Source organism: Carettochelys insculpta, chromosome 3, assembly GCF_033958435.1.
Source record: "Carettochelys insculpta isolate YL-2023 chromosome 3, ASM3395843v1, whole genome shotgun sequence".
In the NCBI taxonomy this organism is placed as follows: Eukaryota; Metazoa; Chordata; order Testudines; family Carettochelyidae; genus Carettochelys; species Carettochelys insculpta.
In genome coordinates, this window is record NC_134139.1 from 210,370,621 (window position 1) to 210,383,598 (window position 12,978).

Here is a 12,978-nt window from a genome sequence, read left to right on the forward strand (position 1 = left end):
GCCGTTTTCAGCAGCCTCACTTCTGTCCCTCGGGTGCTTCCCCACCACCCCGCACAGCATGAGCCTTAGTCGGGTGATCGCACCCCACCAAAAAGGAGGCCCATGTACCTTCTGGGAAGCAGTTCCTGTCTCCCAGGACGTTCCCCTTGCACAGAAGTCGAGCAGCTGAGAGTGTCATTTTTTCTGGCAGTAGTTGCGGTATCACTTGTATATGTTACAAAGCCCTGTGTCGCGAACAAGCCCGCCATTGTAAGCGGTCCTCACCCCATTCGCTTTGGTCAGTCCTTTTCCTGTCTGTGGTTTGGCCGCTGCATCCCACCAGCAGGTACAGAACTCTGTCTCAGCCGGTGTCCGAATCGCCATGCCTGCGTGTGGGCTTTGAGAGGCTGCTGCTCTTCTGACGCCAGAGCCGTGGCCCCTTTGCAGTGTGCTGTGGGGTATGTGACCTCGGTAAATGGCACTGGGGGAGAACACGTCACCTTCAGCTAAGCTCTGCTGGGGGCTCTGTGTGCGTGGTACCCACTAAGGTGTGGGCTGCACCCCCCACGTGCCGGGCTGTCAGGCGGGGCTCTGGGTTAGGGTTACTTATCCAAACAGTTCTGGCCCTTTGACATTTCTCTCCCGGCCTGCCTCTCTGTGGCTGTTTGGGTGGAACCAGGAGCGGATCCCACACAGCTTCAGGCAGGGGAGCTGCTGGTTCAGAGGTGGACCTTTGCCCTGGTTGAGTTGCCGGACAGTCATCAGGAAATGCCAGCAGACTCCCTGGTGCTGCCCTAACAGCTTTCTCCTTCTGCGCAGTGTGGCTCGGCATTATGCTTCCTGTGCTGGGGATCAAGGCGCTCTCCCCGTACGCGATTGCCTACCTGGACCGGCTGCTGCTGTGAGTTACACCTGCATGTCATTGATCTCTCTCTGTGAGGGACAAACCTGGCCCAGTTGTCCTGCAGAGCACTGCCTGGCTCAGGGCGCTCGCAGCCTGCTGCCCCTGAGAGTCTGGAGGGGCTCACCCGCCAGAAGGGAGCTGGCCATGTAGCCATGGTCATGTGACAGTCCCTAAACTTGCACTGAGGTCACTGGGTCTACCTGACGTATCGGCGATGACTGTATCTGATCATCTCAGTAGCTCACAGAGTCTGGGAAACCCTTAGAAAGTGGCTGCTCCCCCCTGCGCGCTCCCTCCCTGCCCGACTCCGGAACCTGACAGCGCTAAGCCCTCCAGGAGAGACGGGACCGGGCAGGCTCTCCCTGGCTGCGCAAGGACGGTGCCCGTGCACGAGAGAGCACTTAGTGAGTTACGTTGCTCCAAAAATTGTCCGTTGCATGAATTCATAAACTAGAATTCCAGGTTGACAACCTCCTCGTGGTGTCGTGTGCCCGAGAGTTAACAGCCCAGCGGAGCTGTCCCGGAGGCCCTGAAACCTGGACAGAGAGGGAGGGATTAGATGCCTCGGCAGCAGAGGGTGGATTGGGTCCATGTGTCTGATTTTCCTTGCAGAAGAGGTGTGAGGCGTATCTTAGTGCAGGGCCGGGAGAAGCGCTACAGAGTACCCGAGGCTGGGGCAGGTAATGCCAGGACAGACGTCGGATCATTGGGCACGTTAGTGGGGCGTGGTGGGGTAGTTGTTCAAAGGCTATGCGCTGTCTGTCCTGGAGCGAACGTAGGGGGCTGGGCACTGCAGGAGGACAGGGCAGGTGTGCCCAGACAGCTGGAATGACCCTGGGCTTTAAGAAGGGGGTGAAGAGACTTTCTGGCATGGGCTACACAACGAATAGGCTGAGTCTAGCCTGCAGCCGAGGGAAGTCTATGCTTTCCTCGCACCACTGCATCTTGCTGCTGGGAGCCGCTAGCTCTCTGACCAGCCCTTCAACTCCTTCAGGCACAGGATCTAGGCCTCCTGGTATCTTCTCCTGTCCCTCGTACACGCAGAGACTGGTGGAAGAGAGAGTGGGGCCCGACAGCCCCACGGCGGAGCTTTTTACCCACAGCATAGGGCTGTGAGGGCAGGCTGCACAGGGTCCTCAGCATCCTTCCTCTAAAGGCTGGAGAGAGGCCATTTCATGTTGGTCTGGGAGGGTAAAGGGGATGTGCTCTCTTAGGCAGCCTACAGCAACCGAAGGAAGTCCAGAAAAGACGGGGGTTTTTCCCCGTTTGCCCTTTCCCTCGGGAACACCACCTCTGCCGTGTCCCAAGCAGTCCTGTGGGGCCTTAGACACTAACGTGTTGATGGGCAGGACCCACTCATGAGCAGCCTTTCTCCAGAGTCGGAAGAGAATGAGGAAAGAGGGTGTTACCAGTGACCCGGGGGCGAGGTGGCAGGGCACAGTGTATTCTGGAGATACCCGCTCCTAGGGAGGATGTTAAACCGTTTCAGAGGCGTCCATGTGCTGAGGAGGTGAGTGCTCTGTAGGGAGGGTAAGCAGAATAACACAGCGGGGTCAATTTTAGACTGGCAAGTGGTGAAAGGCACGACTGTGGCTTCAGTTGGATGGGCAATGACACTGCCCCAGGCCAGGACATGGTTATTGCCAAGGGTCCCTGGGAAACTTGTAATTTGGCCTTCAGTGGACTTGTTAAAATCTTTACTATCTGGTTTTTAAGTAAACAGGTTCCAGACGGTTTTAAAGATAACTGGACTATTTTAATCCCAAAGGTACAGGAAGAGGAGGAGTTGGCTAAATTAGCCTCCTGGAGATCGCTACCAATTGGCTGTTTGAGGGGGGCAAGGTCCAAAAACATTTACAAAACAACCACAGATAATCGTTTTGCTGTGGACAAAAGGGTTCTCTCTTGGTTCCAGGTTGTGAGGAAAATGCAGCAGCTTTAGATGATTTAATTAAAGGGCCAAACAAAGTGGCCAGTAGCCAGCTATTGCTTTGGTAGATTTGGCCGAAGCGTTTGACTCGGTAGGGCAGGGATGTAACATGGCAGGCGTTTAGCGGCTTGGCATTAATGAGAGATGTTTGCAGTAATTGTGTCCTTAGGGTGTGGGTGGGTGAGAAGTGCACTGAGTCTGTAACGTACCCAGTGGCGTCCAGCAAGGAGACCCCTTGTCTCCAATCCTGTTTACTTTGGCTGTTGATCGTTTGCTGGTGAAGTTGGAGACTGAGGGCTTGGACTTTAATATTCAAGGGAAAAGTATTAGGGCCTTAGCGTTTGCCGATGACATGGCGATTTGAAGCAGGACAAACCAAGGGATGATTAGGAACCTTGAGCGTTTTTTCTGCAGGAATGCTAGTTTGCCGGTAAATGTTCGGAAAACAAAAGGATTTCACTTAACAGTTAAGGGTGAGACCTGTGTAGTTCATCGAAGGGTAATTGGAAAGTGAGTGAAGAGAAGATGGGCTCTGGGAGCCAGGAAGGTTTGAAAACAATTGGGGTGCAAAGTGAAGCCCGAGCAGCCTGCTGGTCTGTCACTTGAGGGGAAATTGACTGAGTGGCACAATAAATTATGTGAAGTGCCTCTGAGCCCTGCTCCCAGACTTTGCAGCCGTGCGCTACCCAGTCTGTTCTTTCACTGAGCCTCCTTTCTATGGTTTGGATGTTTTAGTGAGGGTTTTACATATTCCTCAGTGTACAACTGATGGGTTATTTTCTGCTAGAGGAAGAGACGGGGGCCTTGCATTGACTAAATTTAGCACAGGTTGAACCTCTCTCGTCCAGAACTCTCCTGCAACAGCATCTGCAGTCCAGCATGATTCTCGTTAGCCCGATGGCCACTTACCATGGGTGTGGCCAAGTTTCCTATGGTCCCATGCAGTTTGTTTCCAGCCACCAGGCCTGGCTCTGTGTTCTGCGCTGTTATTTAGCTGTAATTTACCCCTAAGTGTCTGTATTTGAATCCCAAATGTGCTAATTCAGGAGTGGAGAAAGCATGTAGTTGCATGGAATGATTGGCTAGATTTAGCACACAGCTATGTGTGCGTGCAGGAAAATTTCGTTACGGTTATAATGTATAGTGTGGCTGCCCCGCAGGCGGAGGGGGAGGAATTTGAGAGCTGCTGTACCTTAAGATGCCAGAGAATTGGGGTTAAGTATTTGAAAAAGACCCAATGAGTAATTCTTTTTGCTTAGCTTGTGTGTGGCTAACTCTGGTGCTTTCCCTACCGGCGAGGCGCTAGCTAGCAGGAGAAGTGAAGTGCAGGCTATGTGTAGACCGTGTGGGAAGATTGGGGAAATGGTGCCAGTGGAGAGACAATTACCAACACGTCTCTTGCAAAGCCCATTGCTTCCTGTGCATGTGCCTGTGGAGACAGAAGGGTGTGAGGCTGGGTGTGCAAGAGCCCCGCTGTGAGGCGGAGTGTGTAGGAACGCAGCAGCCTGCATTCCACAAGGAAACTGGCTGGCGAGGTACTGGGAGAGCGGCAGTGAAATGGTGACTGAATCCCTGGGGTCACTGATCTATTCCCCCTCCCCCTCGGTCGCCCCAGTGGCTCGTGGCCCCCCTGCTGTCCTCCCCAGATCAGGGCTTAGGCAAACTGCTGGCTGCGTTAGGCCTGTCGGACCTCATAATCTGGCCTCGAGCTCCCCCCCAGGGAAGGGGACTTGCCTTGCTTGGCTCTGCAGCTCCTAGAAGCGGGGGCAGGCAGGGGCCTCTGTGCGCTGTCCCCCCACAAGCACTAGGTCTGCAGCCAGTCAGCCAGTGGGAGCTGGGGGGTGACGAGCCATCTGGCCGTGCCTTCCCGTGCAACCATGAGCTGGAGCAGGGATAGGCTGCGGCCGCCAGGCGCTGCTTTGGGTAAACGCTGCCCGGAGCTCGCTGCTGTCCTCCCCACTCCCCGTCCTGCCACCGCAACCTGCAAGGAAGGAAGGACTATCCAGGGAACTACAGACCCGTCAGCCTTACCTCAATCCCTGGGAAAATAATGGAGGGGATCCTCAAGGAATCAATTTTGGAGCACTTGGAAGAGGGGAAAGTGATCAAAAGTAGCCAATGTGGATTCACCAGGGGCAAGTCCTGCCTGACCAATCTGATCAGCTTCTATGACAAGGTAACAGGCTCTGTGGACATGGGGAAGTCAGTGGATGTGATATACCTTGACTTCAGCAAGGCTTTTGATACAGTCTCCCACAACATTCTTGCCCATAAGTTAAGGATATATGGCTTGGATCCTTGGACTATAAGATGGATGGGAAGCTGGCTTGATAGTCGGGCCCAACGGGTAGTGGTCAATGGCTCAATATCTGGATGGCGGTTGGTTTCAAGTGGAGTGACGCAAGGCTCAGTTCTGGAGCCGTTGCTGTTCAACGTCTTTATTAATGACCTGGATGAGAGACTGGATTGCACCCTCAGCAAGTTTGCAGACGAGACAAAGCTAGGGTACAGGTAGATACGTTGGAGGGTAGGGACAGGGTCCAGAGTGACCTAGACAAATTGGAGGACTGGGTCAAAAGAAATCTGATACTGTTCAAAAAGGAGAAGTGTAGAGTTCTGCACTGGCGATGGAAGAATCCCAAACACTGTTATAAGCTGGGGACCGACTGGCTCAGCAGCAGTACAATGGAAAGAGACTTAAGGGTTATGGTGGATGAAAGGCTGGATATGAGTAAACAGTGGGCCCTTGTAGCCAAGAAGGCTAACGGCATATTGGGGTGCATTAGGAGGAGCATTTCGAGCAGATCTAGAGAAGTAGTTATTCCTCTTTATTCGGCACTGGTGAGGCCACATCTGGAATATTGTGTCCAGTTTCGGGACCCCAGTACAAAAAGGATGTGGATTTGCTGGAGCAGGTTCAGTGGAGGGCAACAAAAATGGTTAGGTGGCTGGAGCACAAGACCTATGAGGAGAGGCTGAGGGATATGGGCTTGTTTAGTTTAGAGAAGAGAAGACTGAGGGGTGATTTAATAGCAGCCTTCAACTTCCTGAAGGGGAGCTCTAAAGAGGAGGGTGAGAAACTGTTCTCAGTGGTGTCAGATGGCAGAACAAGGAGCGATGGTCTGAAGCTGAAGAGGGGGAGGTGTAGGTTAGACATTAGGAAAAACTACTTCACCAGGAGGGTGGTGAAGCACTGGAATGCGTTGCCTAGAGAGGCGGTGGATTCTCCATCCCTCGAGGTTGACAAGGCCCTGGCTGGGATGACTTAGTGGGGGTTGATCCTGCTTGAAGCAGGGGGCTGGACTAGATGACCTCCTGAGGTCCCTTCCAGCCCTGTGATTCTGTGATCTCTGCAGCAGCCGTGCTCCCCCTCCTGCCCTCCAATCCCTTGGAACCCAGCCTGTCAGCCCGAACCCCTCGTCCCCAGCCGACCCCACAGCCCACACTGCCGCCTCCTGCACCCCGAACCCCTCGTCCCCGGCCCGACCCCAGAGCCCACAGTGCCGCCTCCTGCACCCCACCCCCCAATTTTGTGAGCAGTCAGGAATTCCACCCAGTTTCCACTCTGAGGTGGGCCTAGCACCAAAGGCATTGCCCAGCCCCGCTCCAGGTGCATGCGGGGTGGAGGTACAGCCTGTCGTCCTGCTGGGGGCTGGTCCCGCAGAGCGGCACAGCTGGGGAGGGGCTTGGTTCCCCCCTCAGAGCAAAGGGGGCAGCGAGACGCACCAGGCAGCCCTGCCCGACACCCGTGTGGGGTGATCCTGGAGCTGCCCCAGCTGCGTTCTCGGAGGGGGCGCCAGCTTCCCTGCGCTCAAGGCTGGCTCTGGGGTGTGTGCCCTGGCAGCGGGAGTCCCTGGGGAGAGAGCCAGCAAGTGGGGGACATGGCCGGCCAGAGGTGTGTGACGCTCCCCCTGGGAGAGGGAGCAGCTTGGACTGAGCTGGTGCTCGGCCTGGCGGCTGGCGAGAGTGCGCTCTGCCCTGCAAGCGGCTCGCCAGGGGCTCCCTGCCGCCCGGCTGCCGTGCCCGGCCAGAGGTAACCCGGCTCGCGCTCCCATTGCAGGATACACCCAAACCTGACCAAGGGCTTCGGCATGATTGGCCCAAAGGACTTCTTCCCCCTCCTGGACTTCGCCTTTATGCCCAACAACTCCTTATCGCCCAGGTAAGGCTGAGCGGCCGGGCGAGGCGGGCGGCCGCTGGAGCAGAGGGAGCAACGTGGGGACGGCGGCTTGGCAGGGCTGGGGGAGGCAGCGTGGGCTGGGGGAGAGACTGCTCCCCTCTTCCGGCGCTCTGGGCGGGTGGGTGGGGCTCTGGGTCCCTCCAAACCAAACCTCGCTGCAGGCTGCCCCATGGCGCAGGCTGGCGTGCACCTCGCTGCACTGGACGGCAGGAGCCAGGCAGCGCTCAGGCCTTGCTGTGCCTGGGGCACGCCCAGCCAGCTCCCCTTGGAGGGCGAGTCTGCGTCCCACGGTGCAGCTGCCGTTCCCAGCCTCGGAGGGACGGCACGCCCGGCGCCAAGGGCGTGTCTAACAGGCGAGCAGATGGAGGAGGCTGCTGGGGGCAAGTCAGACGGGACTGGAAGAGATGTGTTGGCCAAGGGGAGGCTGTCGTAACGCTGTGATCCTGCAGCTCCTCTGCCCCTCCCCATGGGGCCAAGCAGGACCCGGCTCTGGCTGGGACTGCGCAGGGGCTGGGAGCTGCCTGCTGTCCTCTCCCCGTGGGGCTCAGCCGGACCCGGCGGCTGTCTGCACAGTCGCTCTCTGCCAGCCGCCGCACTGGGGCGTCCTCGCTGCGCCTGTTGCGGTGGCTCCCAGCCGTGTGTGCTCTGCCGGCGCTGGCGCCGGTCCCCCAAGCCGACGGGGTAGCCGGGCGCCTGGCCTTGAGCGAGCGCTGGGAGTTGACGTGATGGGCCCTTCAGCCTGCAGGAGCAGTTACGCCAGCTGTACCCCAGGGTGAAGGTGTTGGCGTTTGGCGCCAGGCCAGAGACCGTGCTGCACACCTACTTCCCCTCCTTCCTGTCCAGAGCCACCCCCAACTGCCCTGCCGACATGAGAAAGGAGGTGAGTGCTGGGCCCGGCGGGGCAGCGCCTCCTAAGGCCTGGTGATTCCCAGCAGCTGGGAGACCGGCTCCGTGGGCAGAGCCGCCTGCCTCACGAGGGGCCGAGAGGGCTCCCGCTCCAGCCAAGGCAGGTTGTTCTCTCGGCCTGGGCCTGAAAGGGGGTTAGTAAAACGCCTTCCAGGCCCTCTGTGTCCATGGCACCAACGCACAAAGAGCGGCGCGGCGGGCCGGAGCGAGGGCCCAGGCACGGCGTCCGAGGCACCTGGGAGGGGAGAGCTGGCCTAGAGAAAGGGGCTGGCTAATCGGCTGACGGTGCCAAGCGTGGCAGTGCTGGCGCGTCCCAGCTGGCGCTGTACCAGGGCTGCCTAGGGCACCAGCGCCAGGTCGGAGACACCGGCTCGTTTACGTGAGGGCTGGCTTTTGGAGTGGCCGTGGGTGTCGGGGTGAGCTGCGGCTGCTCTGTCCCCCTGGGAGTCGGACCATGTGCCCTAAGGTGCCAAGCTCCCCAGACACGCCGAGGTGCCCGGGCGGCAGAGCTGGGGGTGTCCTTTGGTGGTGGCAGTTTGCAGACACACCTGGAAGCCATAGCGAGCGGCCGTCTGCCCTGTCTGTGTTCCTCCTGTGTAGCTCCTGAACTGCCTGAGCGAGTGCCTCCGCCTGGATCCCCTGAGCTTCAGTGTCTGGCGGCAGCTGTACACGAAACACCTCTCCCAGTCCGGGTAGGCACGTGGGAATGGGCGGACGCCGGGCTGGGCTTGGGTCAGCGTCCGGCTGGAGGACTCGGGCTGCAGAGGGCACAGTTCTATTGGGGATGGCAGGAAGGCGCCTGGCCTGGGATAGCAGCGAGACCGAGAGGAGCTGCCGAGCCCTGATGCCGGTGCAGTTCCTGTCGCTAAGGGCAGCTGTCTGAGCGGAGCCTCGTTACCACCCTTCCTTGCAGACCACCCTAGGCGCTTTCCCCACCAGCCCTGCCCCTCCGCCAGCAAGGCCAGAGCTGGGCTTCAGGAAGCATTTGGGAGGGTCCCTGTAACTGGGGTTCCTTTGAACCCCAGCGTGAACTCTGTGGGGCTGGTCGCGTGGGCCGGAGTGGGGGACTGCTGCCTGCAGGGCGGTCCCAGCTGCTTTGCCCTGTGCCTGGAGCCTTCGCCGGATTAGGCCTCGGTGAGCACAGCTGGGCAGCCTGGCAGCATCTCCCAGAGGGCCTCTGACACAGCAGCTTTTCCTTTTGCTCCATAGCTTGCTCCTGAGCCATCTGCTAGAGACTTGGGACGGCTGCACCAAAAAGGTGGGTGAGATGCCGGGGGCGGGGCAGGGCGGAAATGCAGATCGGTTCCCGTTCGATTTCACTGGGGCGGGGCGGGGAGTCGAGTCGAGTCGAATCTCCCAGCTCCGCCCTTGTGCATATGCAGAGCACCTGGCTCACGCGCAGGAGTTCAGAGGCCGTGTGCACACCCCCCGGCTGCAGCAGAGCGAGTGCAGTCAGGCCCAGCTCAGCGCGGCGTTTCCTGGGCAGCGAGCCCAGCAGGGCGGAGTGCGGTGCTTTCGTGCAGGGCGGTTTGTGTGGCGGGAGGAGAAGGCGCCAAACCGGCGCTCCGGAGATCTGGCGCCAACCCACTCTGCCCTGTGCATCTCAGCCCTGCCTTGCCGGGGAGCTGGGCAGAGCCGCTGCTGTGCTCTCTCCAGCAGCCGGTAGCGACCTTTGCTGTAGGCGCTGCTCGGCCTGTCGTTCAGCGCTCAGCCCCGGGAGGTGCAGCTGTTACGTGCGGCAGCTGCTGTCAGGATTCAAAGGTTTTAAACCTTAACGGCCATCAAACCCTGGTGTCAGGATTGCATGGCCGGGTACGCGGAGTAAGTCCCTTGCCGTGGAACTCTGAGGTCTCAGCCCTGTTCTGTAAATGTCAGTTGTCGCTGGAAGCACTTCCTGGCACCTTGCACAGGGTGAGATCAACGTGCACCGCCAGGAGTCGAACCCTGGCAGCCTCCTTGGAGGGCCTTTTTGGCGTGGGCTGCCGAGAGCTCACTCCACACAGGGCCTTGTGCCCGCTGGCCCTGTCCTTTGGGAAGCGCTCGGTCACTGTGGAGGTGGGAGCGTCCAACACACCTGTGTAGACCGAGATGGGTCAGCTGCTCCTCCTCGCCTGCACAGCATCACATCAATGCCCTTCTCCACCTGGTGCTGCCAGTCTGAGTGCCTGGTCCCCTGCCCCACCGCTCCCCCATGCTGCCTGCCTTTGCGTGAAGCCCACCCCAGAGCAATGTCCCTGTCTGTGCAAGGCCTGCTGGGGGCGTGTGTAATGGAATGGCTCTGGGTTTGCCAGGGCAGCCCATCTTCCTCCTCTGCCTTTGGGACTGCAGCCCGTCATGGCTCTTTGAGTCCTGGCCTCAAACGAGAGAATGTCAGCACGAGACACCAGACTGGAGAGCAGACAAGAGACCAACCCCGCCCCCAACAGCTGTTTCTGGGCTGCAGGGAATGGACTGCGAGTGACCTGACTAGCCTTCCCCCTTGCTGGGTTGGGCTGCCCCGTGTGGCCGCCGTGAGTCTGGGCAGAGGTGGATATGCCGGACGGTAGAGACGGGGTCCAGAGCGACCTAGACAAAGTGGAGGACTGGGCCAAGAGAAATCCGGTCAGATTCAACAAGGAGGAGTGCAGAGTCCTGCACCTGAGGTGGAAGAATCCCAAGCACTGTTGCAGGCTGGGGACCGACTGGCTCAGCAACCGTGCAGCAGAAAAGGACCTGGGGAATTACAGAGAAGGAAAAACTGGACCTGTGTTAACAGTGTGGCCTTGTAGCCAAGAAGGCTAATAGCACACTAGGGTGCATCAGGAGGAGCATTTCCGTCAGATGGAGGGGAGTGATTATTCCCCTTTTATTAAGCACTGGAGGATCACATCTGGAGTATTGTGCCCAGTTCTGGGCCCCCATTACAGAAGGGATGTGGATGTGCTGGAGCAGGTTCAGCGGAGGGCAATGAAAATGATTAGGGGCTGGAGCACATGACCTGTGAGGAGAGGCTGAGGCATTTGGGCTTGTTTGGTTTGCAGAAGAGAAGTCTGAGGGGCGATTTGCTAGAAGCCTTCAGCGTCCTGCAGGGGAGCTCCGAAGAGGACGGAGAGAGGCTGGTCTCAGTGGTGACAGAGGGCAGAACAAGGAGCAATGGTCTGAAGTTACAGGGAGAGCTGTAGGATGGATATCAGGGAAAACTGTTTCCCCCGGCGGGGGGTGAAGCGCTGGAATGCGTTGCCTGGAGAGGTGGTGGAGTCTCCATCCCTAGAGGCTTTTAAGTCCCCATTTGATGAATCCTGGCTGGGGTGATTTAGCTGAGGCTGATCCTGCTTTTTTGCAGAATGAACGATGAAAGAAAAATCCAGACCCTGGTATTTATTCGGCGTAATGGACGGTTCGAATAGGAGAGTCAGACCCCACAGAGAATGGATGGATGATGTAGTGGATTGGTGCAGAGCTAGTCTACAGAAACTAAGCCGCTCCGCACTGGACAGGGAAAGATGGTGTCTGGTGCCTCTCTCGCTATGTCCTTCCAACGGGCGCTGAGCCCGCGGTTATTGATGATGATCCTGCTTTTTAGGCAGGGGGCTGGACTCGATGACGACCTGAGGTCCCCTCCAACGCTGTGGTTATCTGGTCTGTGCTGACCATGGGAGAGCTCGGCCTACGCTGACCCAGCACGACCTCCTCACGCTGCCAGTGGCAGAAGTGTGACAGAGCGAAGCCTGTATAACCAGACTGGGGGGGATCCCTGTGCAGGGCCAGTGTGGGAGCAGGCTCTGGAGCTCTGCACCGCAGGGGGCAGCTAGGCCCAGCCTGGGGGGTTCTGTTGCATCTGTGTCATGGAACTCAGTGTCTGTCTGTCTCTGTCTTCCAGGTGCGGAAATCCCTCCAGGAAACCGTTCATTCCTTCCAGGTGACTAATGAAGAGCTTACTGTGAAAGGACCCTGCAGCCTCCAGGACCTGGCAGCCTGCCACGCCGTCTGCAAGGTGGCTGGCTTTCCCGTGCAGGGCGGGTTGTGGCTGGGGAGGCCAGACAGGGCTTGGAGGCTGGCTCCACCGACCTAGCACCGCTCGGTGTTGGGGTGGGACTTTCCCCTCCTGCCCTGGTGTTTTCTCGCCTGGCTTCGGCGGGGAGTTAGTTGGTTCTGAGCACAGCTCGGGAGCGGTGCTGAGTGGTGCCTGCAGGGCGCTGGGGCGCTCTGCCAAGAGGAGCCTGGGTAATCGGGGAGGTGGGGGGAGCTCTGCGAAGGAGTCAGCTGCTGTCGGCGTGTGAGGACGTTGTGGCTAGTGAGAAGCCATGTGCCAGGGGCTCCGAAGTCCAGGCGCTGGGAACAGCAGAGTGGAGGGGGAGTCAAAAGAAAAACCCAACTGGGGACCAACCCGCTCAGTGGCAGGAGCCACAGTGAAGCAATCAGGGTGTGGCCGCGCTAGCAGCATCGGTGACTTGTGCTCCGTCCCTCAGAGCCTGCTGCAGAAGATGAAAGGCCGGGGCATCCCCTGGGCTCGACTGCTGCTCGTGGTTCTGGTGTTCACTGCCGGTTTCCTGCTGCACGATATCCGAACGCAGGGGTCTCTTCGAGGTAAGCCCTCCCCCGCTGAAACGCAGCCAATGCTGGGCCCCTTCGGCGTCTTGGAAAGACGTGGCAGCCATCCATCGGCAACGCTGCCTTGCTGTTTCCCCCGCACACCAGGCTAGCCTCACCCCTGGGCTGTGGCGCGACCCGCTGGGAGTCTGTGGGCTTAGTGATGTGCTGGGTGAGGATTGTCTTCCCTCCTGCAAGGGCGAGCCCGTCCCATTCAGACTGTGCGGGCGTCCACCCGGGTGTGGCCCTTGTCATGGGGTTTGGGGTTCCCCAAGCTCTGCACCCCGTCTGCAGGCAGGAGTGACTCTCACTCAGCAGGAGAACAGCGGGTTTATTAGACAACAGGGCACAGCGTCGTACAGAGGAGTCAGTGCAGCCGGCAGAGACAGCCAGTCAAATCCAGATTGGGGAGAGGAGGCCCCGAGGGGCCCCCAGAGCTGGGGCCTTGCCCCCTCCTTGGTCTCTCCCAGCCCAGACTAACTGCTTCCTAACTCCCAGTTCCAATTCAAA

The 12,978-nt window shown here is 58.8% G+C and overlaps 1 protein-coding gene across 2 annotated transcripts in view; it reads left to right on the forward strand.

Moving 5' to 3' along the window:
• Nucleotides 1–12,978, forward strand: part of TMEM214 (transmembrane protein 214) — a 30,513-nt gene that overhangs the window by 13,009 nt on the left and 4,526 nt on the right. For both annotated transcript variants that reach the window (XM_074991555.1, XM_074991556.1), the window contains exons 7-13: nt 799–880; nt 6,874–6,975; nt 7,732–7,873; nt 8,500–8,591; nt 9,109–9,157; nt 11,759–11,872; nt 12,348–12,465. In XM_074991555.1, the coding sequence (XP_074847656.1) occupies nt 799–880; nt 6,874–6,975; nt 7,732–7,873; nt 8,500–8,591; nt 9,109–9,157; nt 11,759–11,872; nt 12,348–12,465 (699 nt within the window). The remainder of the gene's footprint in view (nt 1–798; nt 881–6,873; nt 6,976–7,731; nt 7,874–8,499; nt 8,592–9,108; nt 9,158–11,758; nt 11,873–12,347; nt 12,466–12,978) is intronic.